Source organism: Bufo gargarizans, chromosome 4, assembly GCF_014858855.1.
Source record: "Bufo gargarizans isolate SCDJY-AF-19 chromosome 4, ASM1485885v1, whole genome shotgun sequence".
Classification (NCBI taxonomy): Eukaryota; Metazoa; Chordata; class Amphibia; order Anura; family Bufonidae; genus Bufo; species Bufo gargarizans.
The window spans coordinates 291,678,132-291,695,015 of NC_058083.1; the positions used below are offsets into that span (position 1 = coordinate 291,678,132).

Consider the following 16,884-nt stretch of genomic DNA (forward strand, 5'->3'; position numbering starts at 1 on the left):
TCGTACTAGTTGAATTGAGATGTTATTTTCTGGTTTCCATACTAGTAGGATTGAAGTATTGTATTTTGGTTTCCATACTAGTAGGTTTAAAGTGTTATACTTTGCTTTCTATACTAATAGGTTCAAAGTATTTTATTTTGGTTTCCATTCTAGTAGTATTGAGGTGTTATATTTTGGTTTCTATAGTAGTAGAGTTTGCTGTTGCATTTTGGTGTCCATACTAGTAGGATTTTGGTGTTATACTTTTGTTTCCATAGAAATACGATTGAGGTATTATACTTTGTAGCTTTGGTGTTTTATTGGCTGTTTTGGCCCTTTTTAACAATGAGTTTTTGTAGTAAAAAAAAATAATCTTAAGTAAACATATACAAACTTTTATTGTACATAGTGACTTAGAATAAAGGACAAGTATTGATGCTGACTGCCCCATTGACAAAAGATGCTTTACTGAAGCTCACTAGACGCTTGTCTATCACAAAGTTGCGGATGCAGCCCGTGAATGAATTTCTTGTAGTCAAACTTGGTGCAAGCAAAGGATCTAAGAATGGGAAAAAAATAAAAAATATATCAGGAAATATTCAGTCAACAACAAAGTGAGACTTAGTTAAAGTGTACCTATACTTATAAATAATGTTTATTAAAACCTATTATAAATACCGTAAAATAATTTTTTTCCAATATACTTTTTTATTTTCCATGCAATACAGGCACCTAAAGTTCAAGTGCCTATAGAGTAGTGATGAGCAGCATAGGCAATATTCGTTTTCGCGATACTTAGCAAATTTTTGGCCTAATATTCGTCATAAATTAACAAATTCTAGAATTCGTGATCTCCAGTCATTATTTTCTTTATTGCGGCAATCGGCAATGTAATATGCGCGTACAATACCGGCGTGGCTCACTTTTGCTAAATTTTTCAAGCTGCTAGAAGTTTGCAGAGTACAGTAATTCCTATCAGCTACACTATATCACTATCTAACCTACACTGACTATCTCTATTATCAGTGGCGGATTACAATAAGGACGTTCGGGTTGGCAGACCCGGGCCCAGCACCGACCCGAACGCCCACATACTGCGGCGGGGCACGGGAGCGCATAGCTCCCTGTCCCTTCGCCGATCACCGCCATAGGCTTTAGGCCTAGTAGGCCTGAGGCCTATGCGGCAGTGAAATCCCGCTGCAGGCGTGCGTGATGATGTAATCGCGTGCCTGTGCCACGATGCAGCACTGTGACGTGTGCACGCCTGCCTCATCCCGCCTTCCTCTGCGGGCAAGCACCTGACCCTGGACATAGGTGAGTATTTAGCTTTTCATTTTTTATTTTTTTTATTTCATGTGCCTACTTTGGGAGACATGGGGGGGGGACACACAGGAAGACATATTAAGGAAGAGACATCGAGTACTTGGGGGGGGGGGGGAATGTGGGGGCTGTGTGGGGGCAAATTATAATAGGAGGGACTACTATGTGGGGGCAAATTACTATATGGGGCAGTGTGGGGGCAAATTCCTATGTGGTGGCAGTGTGGGGGAAACTATTGTGTGGGGGCAGTATGGGGGAAATTGCTATGTGGGGACAGTGTGAGGTAATTGCTATGTGGAGACAGTGTGGGGTAATTTCTATGTGGGAACAGTGTGGGTAAATTGCTATGCGGGGACAAATTACTATGTGGGGGCAGTGTGGGGGAAACTATTGTGTGGGGGAAGTGTGGGGGTAATTGCTATGTGGGGACAGTGTGAGCTAATTGCTATGTGGGGACAGTGTGGGGTAATTCTATGTGGGGACAGTGTGGGGAAATTGCTATGTGGGGACAAATTACTATGTGGGGCAGTGTGGGGGTAAATTACTATGTGGGGCAGTGTGAGGGAAATTACTATGTGGGGGCAGTGTGGTGGAAATTACTATGTAGGGGCAGTGTGGGGCAAATTACTGTGTGGGAGCAAACTACTATATGGGGGCAGTGTGGGGCAAATTACTGTGTGGGAGCAAACTACTATATGGGGGCAGTTTGGGGAAAATTACTGTGTGGGGGCAAATTACTATGGGGGGATTACTATATGGGGCAGTGTGGTGGAAATTACTATATGGGGCGTTGCTATTGGGGAGGCACTGTAAGGGAAATTCTTTTATTTTTGGGGACACTATACAGGGATTATTGCCTGGAGCACAATGGAGGGTTGTATTATTACTCGGGGCACTCTAGGGGACATTATAGCTGCTGTGGACACTATAGGAACATTTGGGGTAATTTATTAAACTGGTGTAAAGCAGAACTGGCTTAGTTGCCCATAGCAACCAATCAGATTCCACCTTTCATATTTGACAGCTCTTTTGGAAATCCAGTTCTACTTTACACCAGTTTGATAAATGACTCCAAGTATGTCTATTAGGGTCACTATTTTTTGCTATGGAGCTATGGAGCTTCTGTCTGTACAGCGCTGAGTGTGACTGCAGGGAAATCCATACATATAGGCACCTGAACTCCATACATATAGGCACCTGAACACCTGAAAAATTATTTTAAAGCATTTGCAGTAGGTTTTAATATACTTTATATAAAGTGTAGGTACACTTTAAGAGAACATCATCATATAAATGTATTTACCTGGCACACCACCAACAAACACAGGCTCTTTAAGGTTGACTAGCTTTCTGTTTAGAGGTCCAACAACATGGTTTATCTCAGAATCCACATCCAGTTGCACCACATTTGCATCCCTTATAACTGTAAGAATACATAAGGAGATTAGTATCTATTGTAAACAATTATATCTACAGTATATATCATTATTATTATGACCTACATTATTTTACTAGCAGAAAATCTAAATGAATACATCTTAGATAATAAGTATCCATCATGTATGGGATTGAAGATGATGCTACACATACCTTCCGCTCAAGTGTGTATATTCCATAGAGGCAGCCTTTAGGCACTTTGGCTCAGGTTGGTGCTATAAATACCCACTGTCCCTATGGACAATCTGTCCCTCTATCCACAGGAAATACAATGTTAGCCAACGTGGCAGAAGCTATCTAGTTTTATGCTCATACTGCTGTAGGGTATGGGGGGAACAAGCACTAGATCAGTCCGTCTCATCCTATAATTTGGATAGGTGTATGAAATAGCATCAAGAATGGGTTTTATAATCACTTCTTCTATGGGATTTTTATTGTGTATGCTCCTGACCATAGTCATGATGGCATTTACGGGGATCTGCCCTAGTTCATTTATGAGAATAGAAAGAGGTATTTTTACAGTGATTTTGACAACTCGTAGTAAAATTCCGAGTAAAGATAAGCTATTTTTTACAAACCTGCAATTCTATGCCATTGTCCATCACAGAGACTCTGCTTCGGAACAACATGTGTAGAGAACTCTTTACTGGCAAACTTCACTTTCACTACAACCTATATTAAATATTAAAATAATTAATTGGACTGTAATATTATAACAATACAAATACAACCTATCCTTACAAAAAATATCATTACCTGTCCATCCTTCATGTGCAGATTTATATATTCTTCATACGTATTTTGAATGTGGAACAAAATGCCAGAGTTGCTCCTTGGACGAACTTCTACTACAAACTCAAATTTTACCCCGGTATCGAAGGATTCCGCTAGGAAGAAGAAAACACAGCAGAGTCAGCTAAAATATATAGGTAGCAATTCATTCTGTAACCATCAACATTTTGTGCCTCAAAAAGATGCATTTATAAATGTATATGTGTAAATAAATTTGATTTATGAAAACTGTGCAAAAGAAAAACTCTCTCTGTTGCCCATCATAGCCAATCATAGTGCAGCTCAGTGGTGGATCTGGCCCCAGGGATCAGGGGGAGACCCCCTGCTGTCCCCTGGTTGCCAGGGCACCTATTTCACCTGCATCCACATCCTTAGGACACAAATACAGTTGAGAAAAAGGGTGAATCAGGGGGTCGTTGGCTCTCTGCACCCCCATTTAACCTGTGACTGGTAGGCATAATGAAGTGACGTCCTTGCACCTGCTGTCTAGTTGTCAGGCAGACCGAACCAGATCTGCAGAGAGAGATCTGCTTCATTTGTGGGAAAGTGACTAGGTACAGTAAGTATTCATTTTGGAGACACAAAATGTGTATCGTATTATGTAAGAGGGCACTATAATGTGTTGGTGGGCACATAATGGGACATTATTTTGTGTTCGGGGCACTATATTGAATTGAGGGGCATATAAGGAGCATCATATTGTGTTGAAGATCATTATACTGTATTGCAGGCACATAGGGAGGCATCATACTGTGTGAGGGTCACATAAGATGGTATTGTACTAGGGCCATCAGACTTAACTTTTCATGGGACTCCAGAAATGTCAATCTGCCCCACTATGGTAGCTACGTATGTGCCCCCCACACAGTGTTCTGTGGGAGGTGTGATAAGGTGGAGATTACCCGTGCTCAAAGACAAGGCTTAATGGTGCTACAAGGCAGTGCTTAGCAGTGTGACAAAGGCCTAAGTTTGCTCGGAGCCCCAGAAATGCCAAATATGCCTCGGTCAGGGGTGTAGCTATAGGGGGTGCAGAGGTAGCAGTTGCTACCGGGCCCAGGAGCCTGAGAGGGCCCAAAGACCCTTGTGCCGCATAAAAAGACACTGGTATTATAGAAAGCGCATGCTGGTAAAGTTACACTTCTGGCTGCAGGGAAGGGGTTAGGTCAAGAATTTGGTATGGGGGGGGGGGGGGGGGGCGTTTTAATTTTTGCCTCAGGCAGAAGGAAGGATATGTCCCTGTCCCTTGTCACAAAGCACTGAGGAAAAGGGGGGGGGGGGGGGCCCAAGCTGAACTCTTGCACCAGGGCCCATGAGCCTTTAGCTATGCCCCTGGCCTCAGTGATTAGTTGCTATGTACAACAAAGAGAGTTTTCCTTTTATTCAGTTTCATAAATGTGCCCCAATGTCTTTTCCTTTGATTCTTAAAAAATGTGATATATGGCATAAAGATAATCCATGTTTTTTTATGGCAGAGCTACTTCTGTTTTGTCTACACATGAACTGGTACTGTTCACTTAATGCACTAGCAGTGTTCATGCTTCAATGGTCTTGGTGGTATCAGATGTTATGACAGTCAGGTATGTGCCATGCCATATTGACTCACATGTTCTTGTTAAAGAAATGCGTTTGTCTAGGCAGACCAGACAGGGCCTAACTGCTGTATAACACAGTGTCTCAATTCATTAGGTCGTTACCTAGAATGACATATCCTCCTTCTGAAGAAATATAGGTTCCGGATTCCATGGGGCCTTCAAAACAGGGTGTCACACTGAATGTCTGGGATGGAGTAGTAACAGAGCGCCCATTGAGCTGCAGGTCTCCAAGGCAGCCATTGAAACTGTACACTGAATTGATCTAAGGGAAAATGAAACGTAATTATATGAAACTTTACAAGTATTAATGCATAATTGCATACATTGCTTTAGCTTGACATCATGTTTAGCAAATATGTTCTAAAAAAATTTCCCTTTCATTTTGTTTAAATACATATATACTTTATTTTACTTTTCAATCAGTTTTGCTGTATTTTTTTCCGATCATCTTAAGAAAAACTGTTATCAATTAATATCATGGACCCAAATTTTTGTAGGAAAAACAGAACATTCTTCCACTACCTCCTAATTATCACACTCTAAAGACCCCTTTACACAGGGCGACACAGCAGGCAGTTATCAGGAACGATATTACCTTCTCCTTACATGAGGTGAGAGCTGCAGTTAAATGTAGAAATCATCTCCTCTGTATGGGGATGAGTAATCTCTAGAGTGATCACTCACACACATTTTTTGGGGGCAGCAGATTGCTGTTTGGACTGCATGATCTGCTGCCCAGAGACCATAATTAGGGTGACTGCATCAGAGATGCTTTCAGTCAATGAACAAGTGCCCACTCATTCATTGGCTGATTGAAAGCACCTTTACACAGGGCAGTTATTGTGAACGAGCATTCCTAGGAATGCCTTTTCTCAAAAATTACCCTGATCATTGGCTCATGTAATGGGGCCTTTAGTGTGTGCATTATACTATGTACTAGTATGCTAGTTATAATCATAAGATATATCGTAGGGAACATGGGCGTAGGGATCACCATAGCAGCCATAGCAATGGCTATGGGGCCCTACGCTACTCGGGGCCCAGGCTGCCTGCTAAGGATTATAATTTTTTTTTTAAATTCATGTGGTATAGCTACAGGGGTCGCAGGCCCCTCCAGGACAGACAGAGAAAGCACTATCTGCAGGGCCTGTAGGCTGTAGGCAGTGCGATAGGGGGCGGCTGGAGGCAGAGAGACGTACCTGCAGTGAGGAGAGGGAGTGGTCCCGCTCCCAGTCTGGGCGGCAGTCCTACTGGCCGGAAGTGGAAGAAGCGGAGCGTACAGCGAAGCTGCGTGCTGCTGGGCCTGGCAGCGCTGCTGGAGTGTGGGCGCGCAGACGTTCAAGTGGCTGTGAGGTAAGGGCTGGCTGACTCTGGGACTGGTAAAATTTACTCTGGAGTCCTGGACCATTATATCTAGGGAGGAGGGGGGAGCAGGACCCTGGAGGTCTGGACCAGTACATTTAAGGAGAAGGGGGAGCAGGACCCTGGAGGTCTGGACGAGTACATTTAAGGAGAAGGGGGGAGCAGGACCTGGAGGAATGGTCTGGACCATTATATAGGGGGGAACACGACACTGGACCATTATATCTGGGGAGGAGGGGGAGCAGGACCCTGGAGTTCTGGACCATTATATTTAGGGGGGAGCAGGACCCTGGAGGTCTAGACCAATTTATTGAGGGGGGAGCCGCAGGATCTCCAAGGTCTAAACCATAAAATTGTGGGGGGGGGAGCAGGACACTTGATGTCTGGACCATTATATCTGGGGACTGGCGGTGGGAGATTTAGGATGGGTGTGGGGGTGGGAGGTCTTGGAGGAGTGTGGGGATGCTGTGGGGGTGGGAGATCCGGGAGGGGGGCCCATACATTTTTTTGCTATGGGGCCCAGTCATTTCTAGCTACGCCCCTGGTAGGGAACATTACAGTCCTTTGACATGGGTAGATAATTGGACAAATAAGTGTTCATAACAAGTACTCATAAGAACTCTTGTTCCTGATTAGTGGCCCAAGTAAACATGGCATACAAACAAATCCTGCAAAAATAATTATTAATTGCCTGTTCATCTCTACAATGTGTTTCAGACCATGTAAAAGACACTTGAAACGAGTGCCAATCAACTTGTTGTATTGTTGATCTTCTCAATTCAGACTCAAATAGGTCCTTGTAAAAACATCTAGTTTGATACAATCAAAATAAAGCAAGCCAGGAGAACCCAAAGGTCTCTGTTGGAGTGTACCTGTACATTCTTCATAGCTTTCTCGGGAGCTACACCGCCTATGTAAAGAGGTGCTGTAACATTCCAAACATCATCACTAGTAGGAAGTCTTTCTTCAAGCACTCGTAGACCATCGATTATTAGTTTACCCTTTTTCATATCACGGACACATATTACCTAGCAATAAAATTAGCACAAGAGAGCTTATTAGTAGGATGAGTAACATACATTATGGTTAGATTAAAAGATTATTCCTGTTTCATGAAACTAATGATCTGTTCTCAGGATAGGTCATCAATTTCAGATTGGTGGAGGTCATACTCTTGGCAGCCCCATCGATCAGCTGTTTGAAGGATCTGCAGCTCTAGCGCAAGAGCTGTGCACTCTTCAATATTTACCTGCACTCTTTTTACATTGTAGTGGGGGTGCAGTGTTGTTACAGTTTATCCCATTCAAGTGATCCAGACTCCCACTGATATGATATTGATGACCTAGCCAGATGCACAGGAGTTTAGCTCCTAGATGGGACAAACCCAGGCACTCAGCCAATACCAAGATATAATACAAAAAAAATAATATATATATATCTCGAAAATATATCTTTATTGAAATAGATACATAAATTGGCAAAGACACTAGCCGGATCTGTATTGTGTATATGTTGTGAATCATGGTTTTGTATCTAGGTGGGGGAGCCACATGGTTTGATTTAGTAATTATTTATACTTGTTTTTCCATCCCACCTCTACCACTACTTGCAATGCTATAACTTGATGTCCTGACGTGTTGTGTGCATTCTCCATGTGGTTGTGTTTGTCTTTGCCAATTTATGTATCTATTTATCGACTTCAATAAAGATATATTTTCATATATATATATATATATATATATATATGTATATATATATAGAAAAAGAAAGTCCAGCGGGAGCACCAGCCTGAAGAGTGGGTGCAAAATCCAAGGGGGATGACGGCAATCCCCAATAGTATAATCGAAGAAATAGGACTGCACTCCGGATATTGATGAAAAAATCAAGTGGTTTTATTCACCCATATTATGGCAAATCTTGCGACGTTTCAGCTCTTGCGAGCCTTTCTCAAGCCTTGAGAAAGGCTCGCAAGAGCTGAAACGTCGCAAGATTTGCCATAATATGGGTGAATAAAACCACTTGATTTTTTCATCAATATCCGGAGTGCAGTCCTATTTCTTCGATTATATATATATATATATATTTTTTTTTTTTGTATTATATCTTGGTATATGCTGAGTGCCTGGGTTTGTCCCAACTAGGAGCTATTCATCTTTGACACGTGTGTTTTACTTGTGCTGTATAACCATTTTTTGGTTTTGTTTTATTGCTCATTGGTATCCCATGCACAGGAGTTTGCGGATGTGCCACAGACAGAAATGGTTATTGCCCCGTCCATAGTGGAAGTGATGTCCTGTCCATAGTCCAGGCTGGAAACCTGGTAAAGGACATTTAGTGCTAGGACATCAATGCTAGATTTTCAGAAGTGGAGTGTCACATGACTGGGTTCCTGAGCATTTGATCCATGCAACTTCACATTGACCTACACTGTGGCTAGGCCATGTGATCGATGGTCATGACGTCACTAGCTTAGGGTAAGCAGCAAGAAAGCCTTTGTGCTAACAGTAACACCAGGGCCTTCTCAAACAGCTGATAGATGGGGATCCCGAGTGTCAGACCCCCACTTCGCTAACATACAACACGTTCAATAACATGGGTATAATAATGGAGTTACTGCAGTAAAATGCGTTTGCTGTAACACTGAATGGTATCTTGCAGTCATATACAACACTTTTAATAACACAGATATAATAGTGGTATTATTGCAGTAAAATGCTTTCACTATAACAATGAATGGAATCCTACAGTAATATACAATGCTTTCAAAAACACGGGTATAATGCACTGCAATAATCTGTTGAAATGCCCATTTACAAATGGTAAATTTAAACTTTTTTTTATTAAAGGGGGCAATTCCTCAGTGTTTTCAGCAAAATACATTCTATTGGGGTGCTGGTAATAAGCCTATGAACTGTAGAAACTTTTATTTTATTTTTATTACAAAAAACACTGTTGATGCAGAAAAAAAGAGTTTATTGCAGGGTTTTCTAATGCAGAACCTGCCAGCAAGCTGTGTGAAATGTATTCTCTATGCTAAGATTTCCCTGATAAAACACTAAAATCTACACAATTATATCTCCCTATAGTGCCCATATAATTTTTCGAATAACTGGCTTGTGTCTACAATTGCATTTTGTCAGACACTGCCACAACACATCCTATCACAAGCCTAGCTAGCAATAGAATGGAATTTCTTCCATCTGAGCAGAAGGACCTGCCTGCAGAATGCCCTCTGATTGGTTGATCATTCTGTGACTCAGCCTTTGAGCCATCAGTGCAAGCCCTTCCCCCCCCACTGCCTCTCAGTGTCATGTGATCCTTCATTTTCTTCCCCCTCCTGTTTCACTCACCAATTCTTACAGTAAAATGGTGGCGTGCGCCGTTTTTACTCGATTCATCCAAAATTAATCAAAAAGCTTCAGATTTTTTGGCAGACAATATTGTGTGAAATTCATAACAAATCTAATTCGTTTAGAATAGATTCTGCTCATTTGTAACGCAATGTAATTGTCATATCTGTGATGTTCATGCACCAAGAACTAAAACCTATGTTGGCTAGGGGCCAGTAGTTATAATTTTTTCTGATATTTATAATTTTTTCTGATATAAGTTATATTATATTTGTTGGGTTGCGGTGACCCTGAGCCTTTCATTAAGTCCTGCCTACTTTTAAAAAAATTGTTGAGAGTGGCATAAAACATAAATAGTTGTAAAAGTTTTGTGCAAAATTTCACTCGCACCAATTTTTTTTGACTTTTTAAAGCCAATAACTTGGCATAAAGCCTTTGTAAATTACCTCTATTCATTTTCAGATGTTTAAATTTTTGAGTTGTCTGTTTTTGCAACAGATGCAAATGAAGATGCCTGTTGTTGTAGTTCATGTTTTTCTCTTACCCTTGTAGTTTATAACTAATGTAATACTGCTGGACTAGTTAAAAGCAATTGGCTTTTCAAGTGATTAGAACATACCGTGTGCCATAGGCCATCGTTATACTTCTCTTGGCTCTTAATTGTCAGCTTTTGTTCACCAACATTGAACTTAAAATGTAGTTGGCCAGAAGCAAGGAAAAGAGTTATAAAGTTGTTTTCATCTTCATCTGACAAATAGAAGATCATTCCATGTGATGAATGTGTCCGAAAGCGGAAAGTTAATTCAGACCTGCCAGATATATAAATAAGCATTATCACATCGAAATTTGTAACTAGTACAGTTGCAAGAAAAAGTATGTGAACCCTTTGGAATTATATGGATTTCTGCACAAATTGGTCCTAAAATGTGATCTGATCTTCATCTAAGTCACAACAATAGACAATCACAGTCTGCTTAAACTAATAACACACAAAGAATTAAATATTACCATGTTTTTATTGAACACACCATGTAAACATTCAAAGTGGAAAAAGTATGTGAACCCCTAGACTAATGACATCTCCCAGGGCTAATTGGAGTGAGGTGTCAGCCAACTGGAGTCCAATCAATGAGATGAAATTGGAGGTGTTTGTTACAGCTGCCCTTCCCTATAAAAAACACACACCAGTTCTGGGTTTGTGTCACGACCATGTTTATGGCCGTAACTCCTTGGGAGCCGCATACAGTTGCCCGCGGTTTGGGTTGTGTCAATCGCAGCTGGAGGCATAATGTTGTTTGCCTCAAGTGCGGTTGCCGCGGACAATAGGTATGTGTGCGGTTTCCTTGCAGTTGTGTGCATGTATGTATGCACTTTAGTATGTCTCTGTGCACTCTGTTTTATGTTTGGTGTGCACTGACATCTTCCCTTCACTGTGGTTGCCCGTGGCAACATTTGGTTGTATTGTGTACATGTGGTGGCAGTGTCCTGGCCTTCGGGCTGACTCCCAGGACATGGTTGCCACCCATGTCATTGCCTGCGGCAACAGCCACAGTGTGTTCCTTGATTTGGACACTTCCCCTTTAAGTTGTGTTTTCCCTTCTGTGGTATTGGAAGGGTTAACTCCCTTTCTGTGTGTGTGTGTGTCACGGGGTGTGTCTGACTGTTGGGTGTGGCCTCTTGGCCCTATAAAGCCTCAGTTGAAGGCAGTAGTCAGAGAGGGTGCTTCAGCCATGCTTGCTGGAGACATCCTCCTGGTTATTTACCAACTGCCAGTGGGGGCCTCCCTTCTGGTCATACTGTCACGGCTGAGGATGGGGAAAACCCTCAGCCGTGCGATGATGGAAGATGGTCGCTGCTCGGCCAGGACGACAGGATTAGGGAGCAGGTCACCTCCTAAAGCGTCCCTAACCTGACCCTAACTCCTAGCTGCATGGGCCGACCTTTAAGGTAGGAGGACCCATGCTCAGGAACCTCGGATCCCTAACTCACCCTCCGACCGGTCCCTGAGCTAGGAGTTAGGGTCAGGTTAGGGACGCTTTAGGAGGTGACCTGCTCCCTAATCCTGTCGTCCTGGCCGAGCAGCGACCATCTTCCATCATCGCACGGCTGAGGATTTTCCCCATCCTCAGCCGTGACAGTTTGCTTTTCACTAAGAAGCATTGTCTAATGTGAATGATGCCTCGTGCATAAGAGCTCTCATAAGACCTACAATTAAGAATTGTTGACTTGCATAAAGCTGGAAAGGGTTATAAAAGTATCTTCAAAAGCCTTGCTGTTCATCAGTCCACAGTAAGAAAAATTGTCTATAAATGGAGAAAGTTCAGCACTGCTGCTACTCTCCCTAAGAGTGACCGTCCTGTAAAGATGACTGCAAGAGCACAGCGCAGACTGCTCAATGAGGTGAAGAAGAATCCTAGAGTGTCAACCAAAGACTTACAAAAGTCTCTGGCATATGCTAACATCCCTGTTAGCGAATCTACGATACGTAAAACACTAAACAAGAATGGATTTCATGGGCGGATACCATAGAGGAAGCCACTGCTGTCCAAAAAAACATTGCTGCCTGTTTACAGTTTGCACAAGAGCACCTGGATGTTCCACAGCAGTAATGGCAAAATATTCTGTGGACAGATGAAACCAAAGTGGAGTTGTTTGGAAGAAACACACAACACTGTGTATGAAGAGGCACAGCACACCAACATCAAAACCTCATCCCAACTGTGAAGTATGGTGGTGGGGGCATCATGGTTTGGGGCTGCTTTGCTGCATCAGGGCCTGGACGGATTGCCTTTTATCGAAGGAAAAATGAATTCCCAAGTTTATCAAGACATTTTACAGGAGAACTTAAGGCCATCTGTCCAACAGACTGGCTTAAACAGAAGAAAATACGCCTTCTGGAGTGGCCCAGTCAGAGTCCTGACCTCAGCCCGATTTGAGATGCTGTGGCATGACCTCAAGAAAACGATTCACACCAGACATCCCAAGAATATTGCTGAACTGAAACAGTTCTGTAAAGAGGAGTGGTCAAGAATTACTCCTGAACGTTGTGCATGTCTGATCTGCAACTACAGGAAACGTTTGGTTGAGGTTATTGCTGCCAAATGAGATTCAACCAGTTATTAAATCCAAGGGTTCACATACTTTTTCCACCTGCACTGTGAATGTTTACATGGTGTGTTCAATAAAAACATGGTAACATTTAATTCTTTGTGTGTTATTAGTTTAAGCAGACTGTGATTGTCTATTGTTGTGACTTAGATGAAGATCAGATCACATATTAAGACCAATTTGTGCAGAAATCCATATAATTCCAAAGGGTTCACATACTTTTTCTTGCAACTGTATATAGATGTGAATCAAAATATTGTGAGATTTAAGGATTTATGGCGCGCTATGACCAGCATAAAAAAATAAGATGATTTTGTGATATTGTGTCATATGTCTATCATATATAAATCTATATGCAGCCACCCACTGGTTGTGTTGTAAATTGCAGTATGTCAAGAATTTTGCTATTATGTTGAATTTATTTAATAAGAAATTGGAGTCCTTAAAAGGGTTCTCCAGGAGTTATTTAAAATGGAAGTTAGCAACCCATCCAAGAATATAAATAGGATGGGTTGGGTCCAGTTGTGCGCAATATGCCATCATCACCAAACAGCCTGACAGGAACAGAGATCCTGCACTCCGTTTCTGTGAGAATGCTCAGTCATAATAGCATGTCACACACCGAATTGCATCATTATTATCTATGGTACAGCTCTACAGTATGGTTCCTGCTCTACAGTAAATATTAATGAAGCCAACCTGTGTGCGAGATGCCATCTGGCTGAGTAGCCTGACAGTATCACTCACCACTGTATTTCAGGCATTGGAGCGCAGTGTAAGGAAGTGAGGCACTGCCCCTGCCAACACGCATATTTGGACAGCTGGACACAATCCATCTTATTCACACTCTAGGATGGGTTGTTTTACACTATTCATGGGCAGTCCCTTATCAGATGTAATGGATAAGCCCGTTTTTTTGCCTGACACAAGTGTGGTCTTCATGGTAAAGGTCAACAACTTACTTATCATTGAATTGTTTAGGAATGTGTTTGAATTCATGACGGCTGTTAGCAGTTCCACCATACAAATAAGCATTTCTGACTGCTCTTGGTCTGCTTGGTGATGAACATTGAGAGACAACATCTGGTTCCTCCTCTTTCTTTATGTTCTTACTACCAATAATTCTGTGTGAAGGATCTGCTTTATGTTTTCCAATCTGGGTTCATATAAACAAAAATGGTAGAAAGTTAATATATGTGTAAAAATAAGTAACTAATTTAGAACATTACTGGCATTACTCATTTATAGAACACTGGCATTTCTAAGGCTATAAAGACTAGGGGATATCCTTATCTTCTTTACAGTGGTGACTTGAAGGAGGTACACCCCAAGCAGGTTGATTCAGGATTGCATTTTTGCAAGATCTGTTTAACAAGCTATCTGGGCCGGTATCAAGGTCCTCATGTATTGTGATACAGGCATTGTATATAAAAAGATTTTCCATGTTCAGGAGTTTTCTCCTAGTCAGGTAAGGAGTATTACTGCTGCCTAGCGTTGGACATTTCTTCTGCACCATACTGATAACTTTTACTTTGGTATAATCGTCCAAGATCAATTAGATACAATAGTTTTCTTGATTATCCTTTCCTGCTTTCCCGCTGGCCATTTATTATTTTGATGGCTCGAAAGCAAGCAAATCATGGCAATAACTGGGCCTTTAGTAAGACATGTGTTATCCTTAGTTCTCTTCTGCCTATAGATCTGTGGACCTGCATGATGTGTATTCACAATGTGGCAGCGATTATGTGTCATTCCAACATGTGACCACCATAGTCAGTCACTGGCCACAGAAAAATATACCATCATTTCAGCTCTATATACAAAGACCTGTGGAGGACTGCAAAACTGTTGGTGCAGGAGGGTGGGGGATTTAAATGATTGTTTGCTATTTTCCTTTTATTTTAAAGCCTGCAAAACCATCTTAATCTATGAAATACCGTTATATGACATTTTTTGTTTTCTTACAAACACACTCCGTGAGGCGATTGCTATACTGTATATTGCAAATTCTTGTATAGCAGTTTGTATTACTTACTCTATGCTTTTGTTTTCCTTTTGGTTTTGAAGAGTTTTTGCCACGTTTATGGGTCAGAGCAATTGGGGGTGCCTCAACAGGACACCCGTACAAAGACACTTGAACCTTTTCTGTATATTTCTGAAAATCTTCGACTTCCACATCTCTGTCAATTCTATGGCACAGCAGAGACAAATACATTTTGTGACCACATGCATGACACTACTGATTGAGTTAAATTTAATAATATAACATAGTATAACATATACACCATTCCGCCACACTGCACACAGAACTAATGGCACAATACAGTTTCTCAGTACAAATAAAGACTGCTGCCATACTGTATAAATAGATAGTGCTGCTATACTGTGCACAAATATTATGCAGACATAATGATAGCACTATCAGAATACCCCCATAACTTGCGGTCTTTGATAATACATTCCTGGTTGTCTACAGTGGTATAGAGGTTATCCTAAGCAAGATTAAAATGATAAAATTCTAGTGGCTCACAGTCACCACTCGAGGGAGCTCACGGCATATGAATCTTTAAAGGGAACCTGTCACCAGTTTTATGGTGTCCTAACTAAGGGCAACATAAATAAGTGACTGATTCTCTTAGCAAAATGCTGGGTCACTTTCTTTAATTGACCCAGTCAATCTGCCAACATCTTGTATTGAAAAGCTCCAGCTGATAATGATGAGTCATGAATATTCATGAGCTCCTGACTCTCCCCGCCCACCTGCTGCTGAGTGACAGTTTGTTTCCACAGGAATCAGCAGCAGGTGGGCAGGGGAGTGGCTATAGCTCTGAATTAAATATACGCTGGACTCAATGACATCACGCCGGACTCGAATCCGCTCATTAGCATGCGGCATGCGGCATCTTTGTGTGTATATTATGAGGTAACCATCTGTCACACCAGTAAGTGAATACATCTAAGGCACTTTTTAGTAGTTAATGATTGTATATAATTAGTTAGATTATAATCAAATATTCACATGACAGGTTCCCTTTAAAGCTTCCAGGAGGAGCTGTATAAATATATAAATATATATATGTTCAGTGCCCTATAGTGATGGCTGTCAGCTATTGTCTATTGCAAATGTTGTCAGACACATTTATGTATGAATGCTAACCATTTTTAAGCAGTGAATAACATACCTGGAGAAATATGCATTGCTAATGCACCCTGAAAAATTAGCTTGTGACACACCATTTGGAGAGCCACCGAAGTAGAACTTTCTTGCAACGGGGAGGTTTATGTCCTTTTTGTCCTGGTCCTGGGAACTGATGTCTGTCTCATCTACTAGCAGATGATAACTACAGGAACAAATACATTTGTTAATTGGAATTGGTGATGAGCGGCAGGGGTCATATTCAAATTCGTGATATCTTGCGAATATTTTGTAGAATTTTTACTCGAAAATCGTCAAGGTAATGATCGCGTAATTTGCGAATATTACGCAATCAACACAGGTGTGGGTTAAAAAATGAATATATAGCACTATAGAATATAGTGCTATATATTAGTTTTTAAAATATTCGTATTTTTTTTTCCATCTGAATGACTGTTCACTTCAGATGGAAAAAAATGACGATATTCTAAAAAAAACAATATATAGCACTATTGCTATATATTCGTCTTTTTAGAATATTCTTCAATGACGAATATTCTAAAAAACGAAATATATAGCAATAGTGCTATATATTGTTTTTATAGAATATTCAGCCTTTTTTTCCATCTGAAGTCATGATTCCTCCCTGCTTAAGTTGCTTGCGGGCAATGACAGCAATTTCAAAATTTAACAATATTCAGAGCTACTGTTTTGCATGCAATTAGAGCTCAAAGCCATTTGGTTTCTCAGATCTATGTGTTGCTGAAGGAATGGATAACAATGACAATCCAGCAGTAAAATGCATTGA

General features: G+C 41.2%; 1 protein-coding gene across 1 annotated transcript in view; it reads right to left on the reverse strand.

Annotated features, from left to right (window-relative positions):
* Positions 1 to 358: 358 nt before the first annotated feature.
* The window catches only part of LAMA4 (laminin subunit alpha 4), a 126,126-nt gene continuing 109,600 nt past the window's right edge, over positions 359 to 16,884 (reverse strand). Inside the window, exons 31-40 of the mRNA XM_044290388.1 lie at positions 16,123 to 16,281; positions 14,976 to 15,129; positions 13,903 to 14,096; positions 10,452 to 10,641; positions 7,355 to 7,510; positions 5,223 to 5,382; positions 3,493 to 3,623; positions 3,315 to 3,408; positions 2,603 to 2,722; positions 359 to 538 (exon numbers count right to left, since the gene is read on the reverse strand). Of these exons, the coding sequence (XP_044146323.1) occupies positions 393 to 538; positions 2,603 to 2,722; positions 3,315 to 3,408; positions 3,493 to 3,623; positions 5,223 to 5,382; positions 7,355 to 7,510; positions 10,452 to 10,641; positions 13,903 to 14,096; positions 14,976 to 15,129; positions 16,123 to 16,281 (1,504 nt within the window). The 3' untranslated portion in view covers positions 359 to 392. The remainder of the gene's footprint in view (positions 539 to 2,602; positions 2,723 to 3,314; positions 3,409 to 3,492; positions 3,624 to 5,222; positions 5,383 to 7,354; positions 7,511 to 10,451; positions 10,642 to 13,902; positions 14,097 to 14,975; positions 15,130 to 16,122; positions 16,282 to 16,884) is intronic.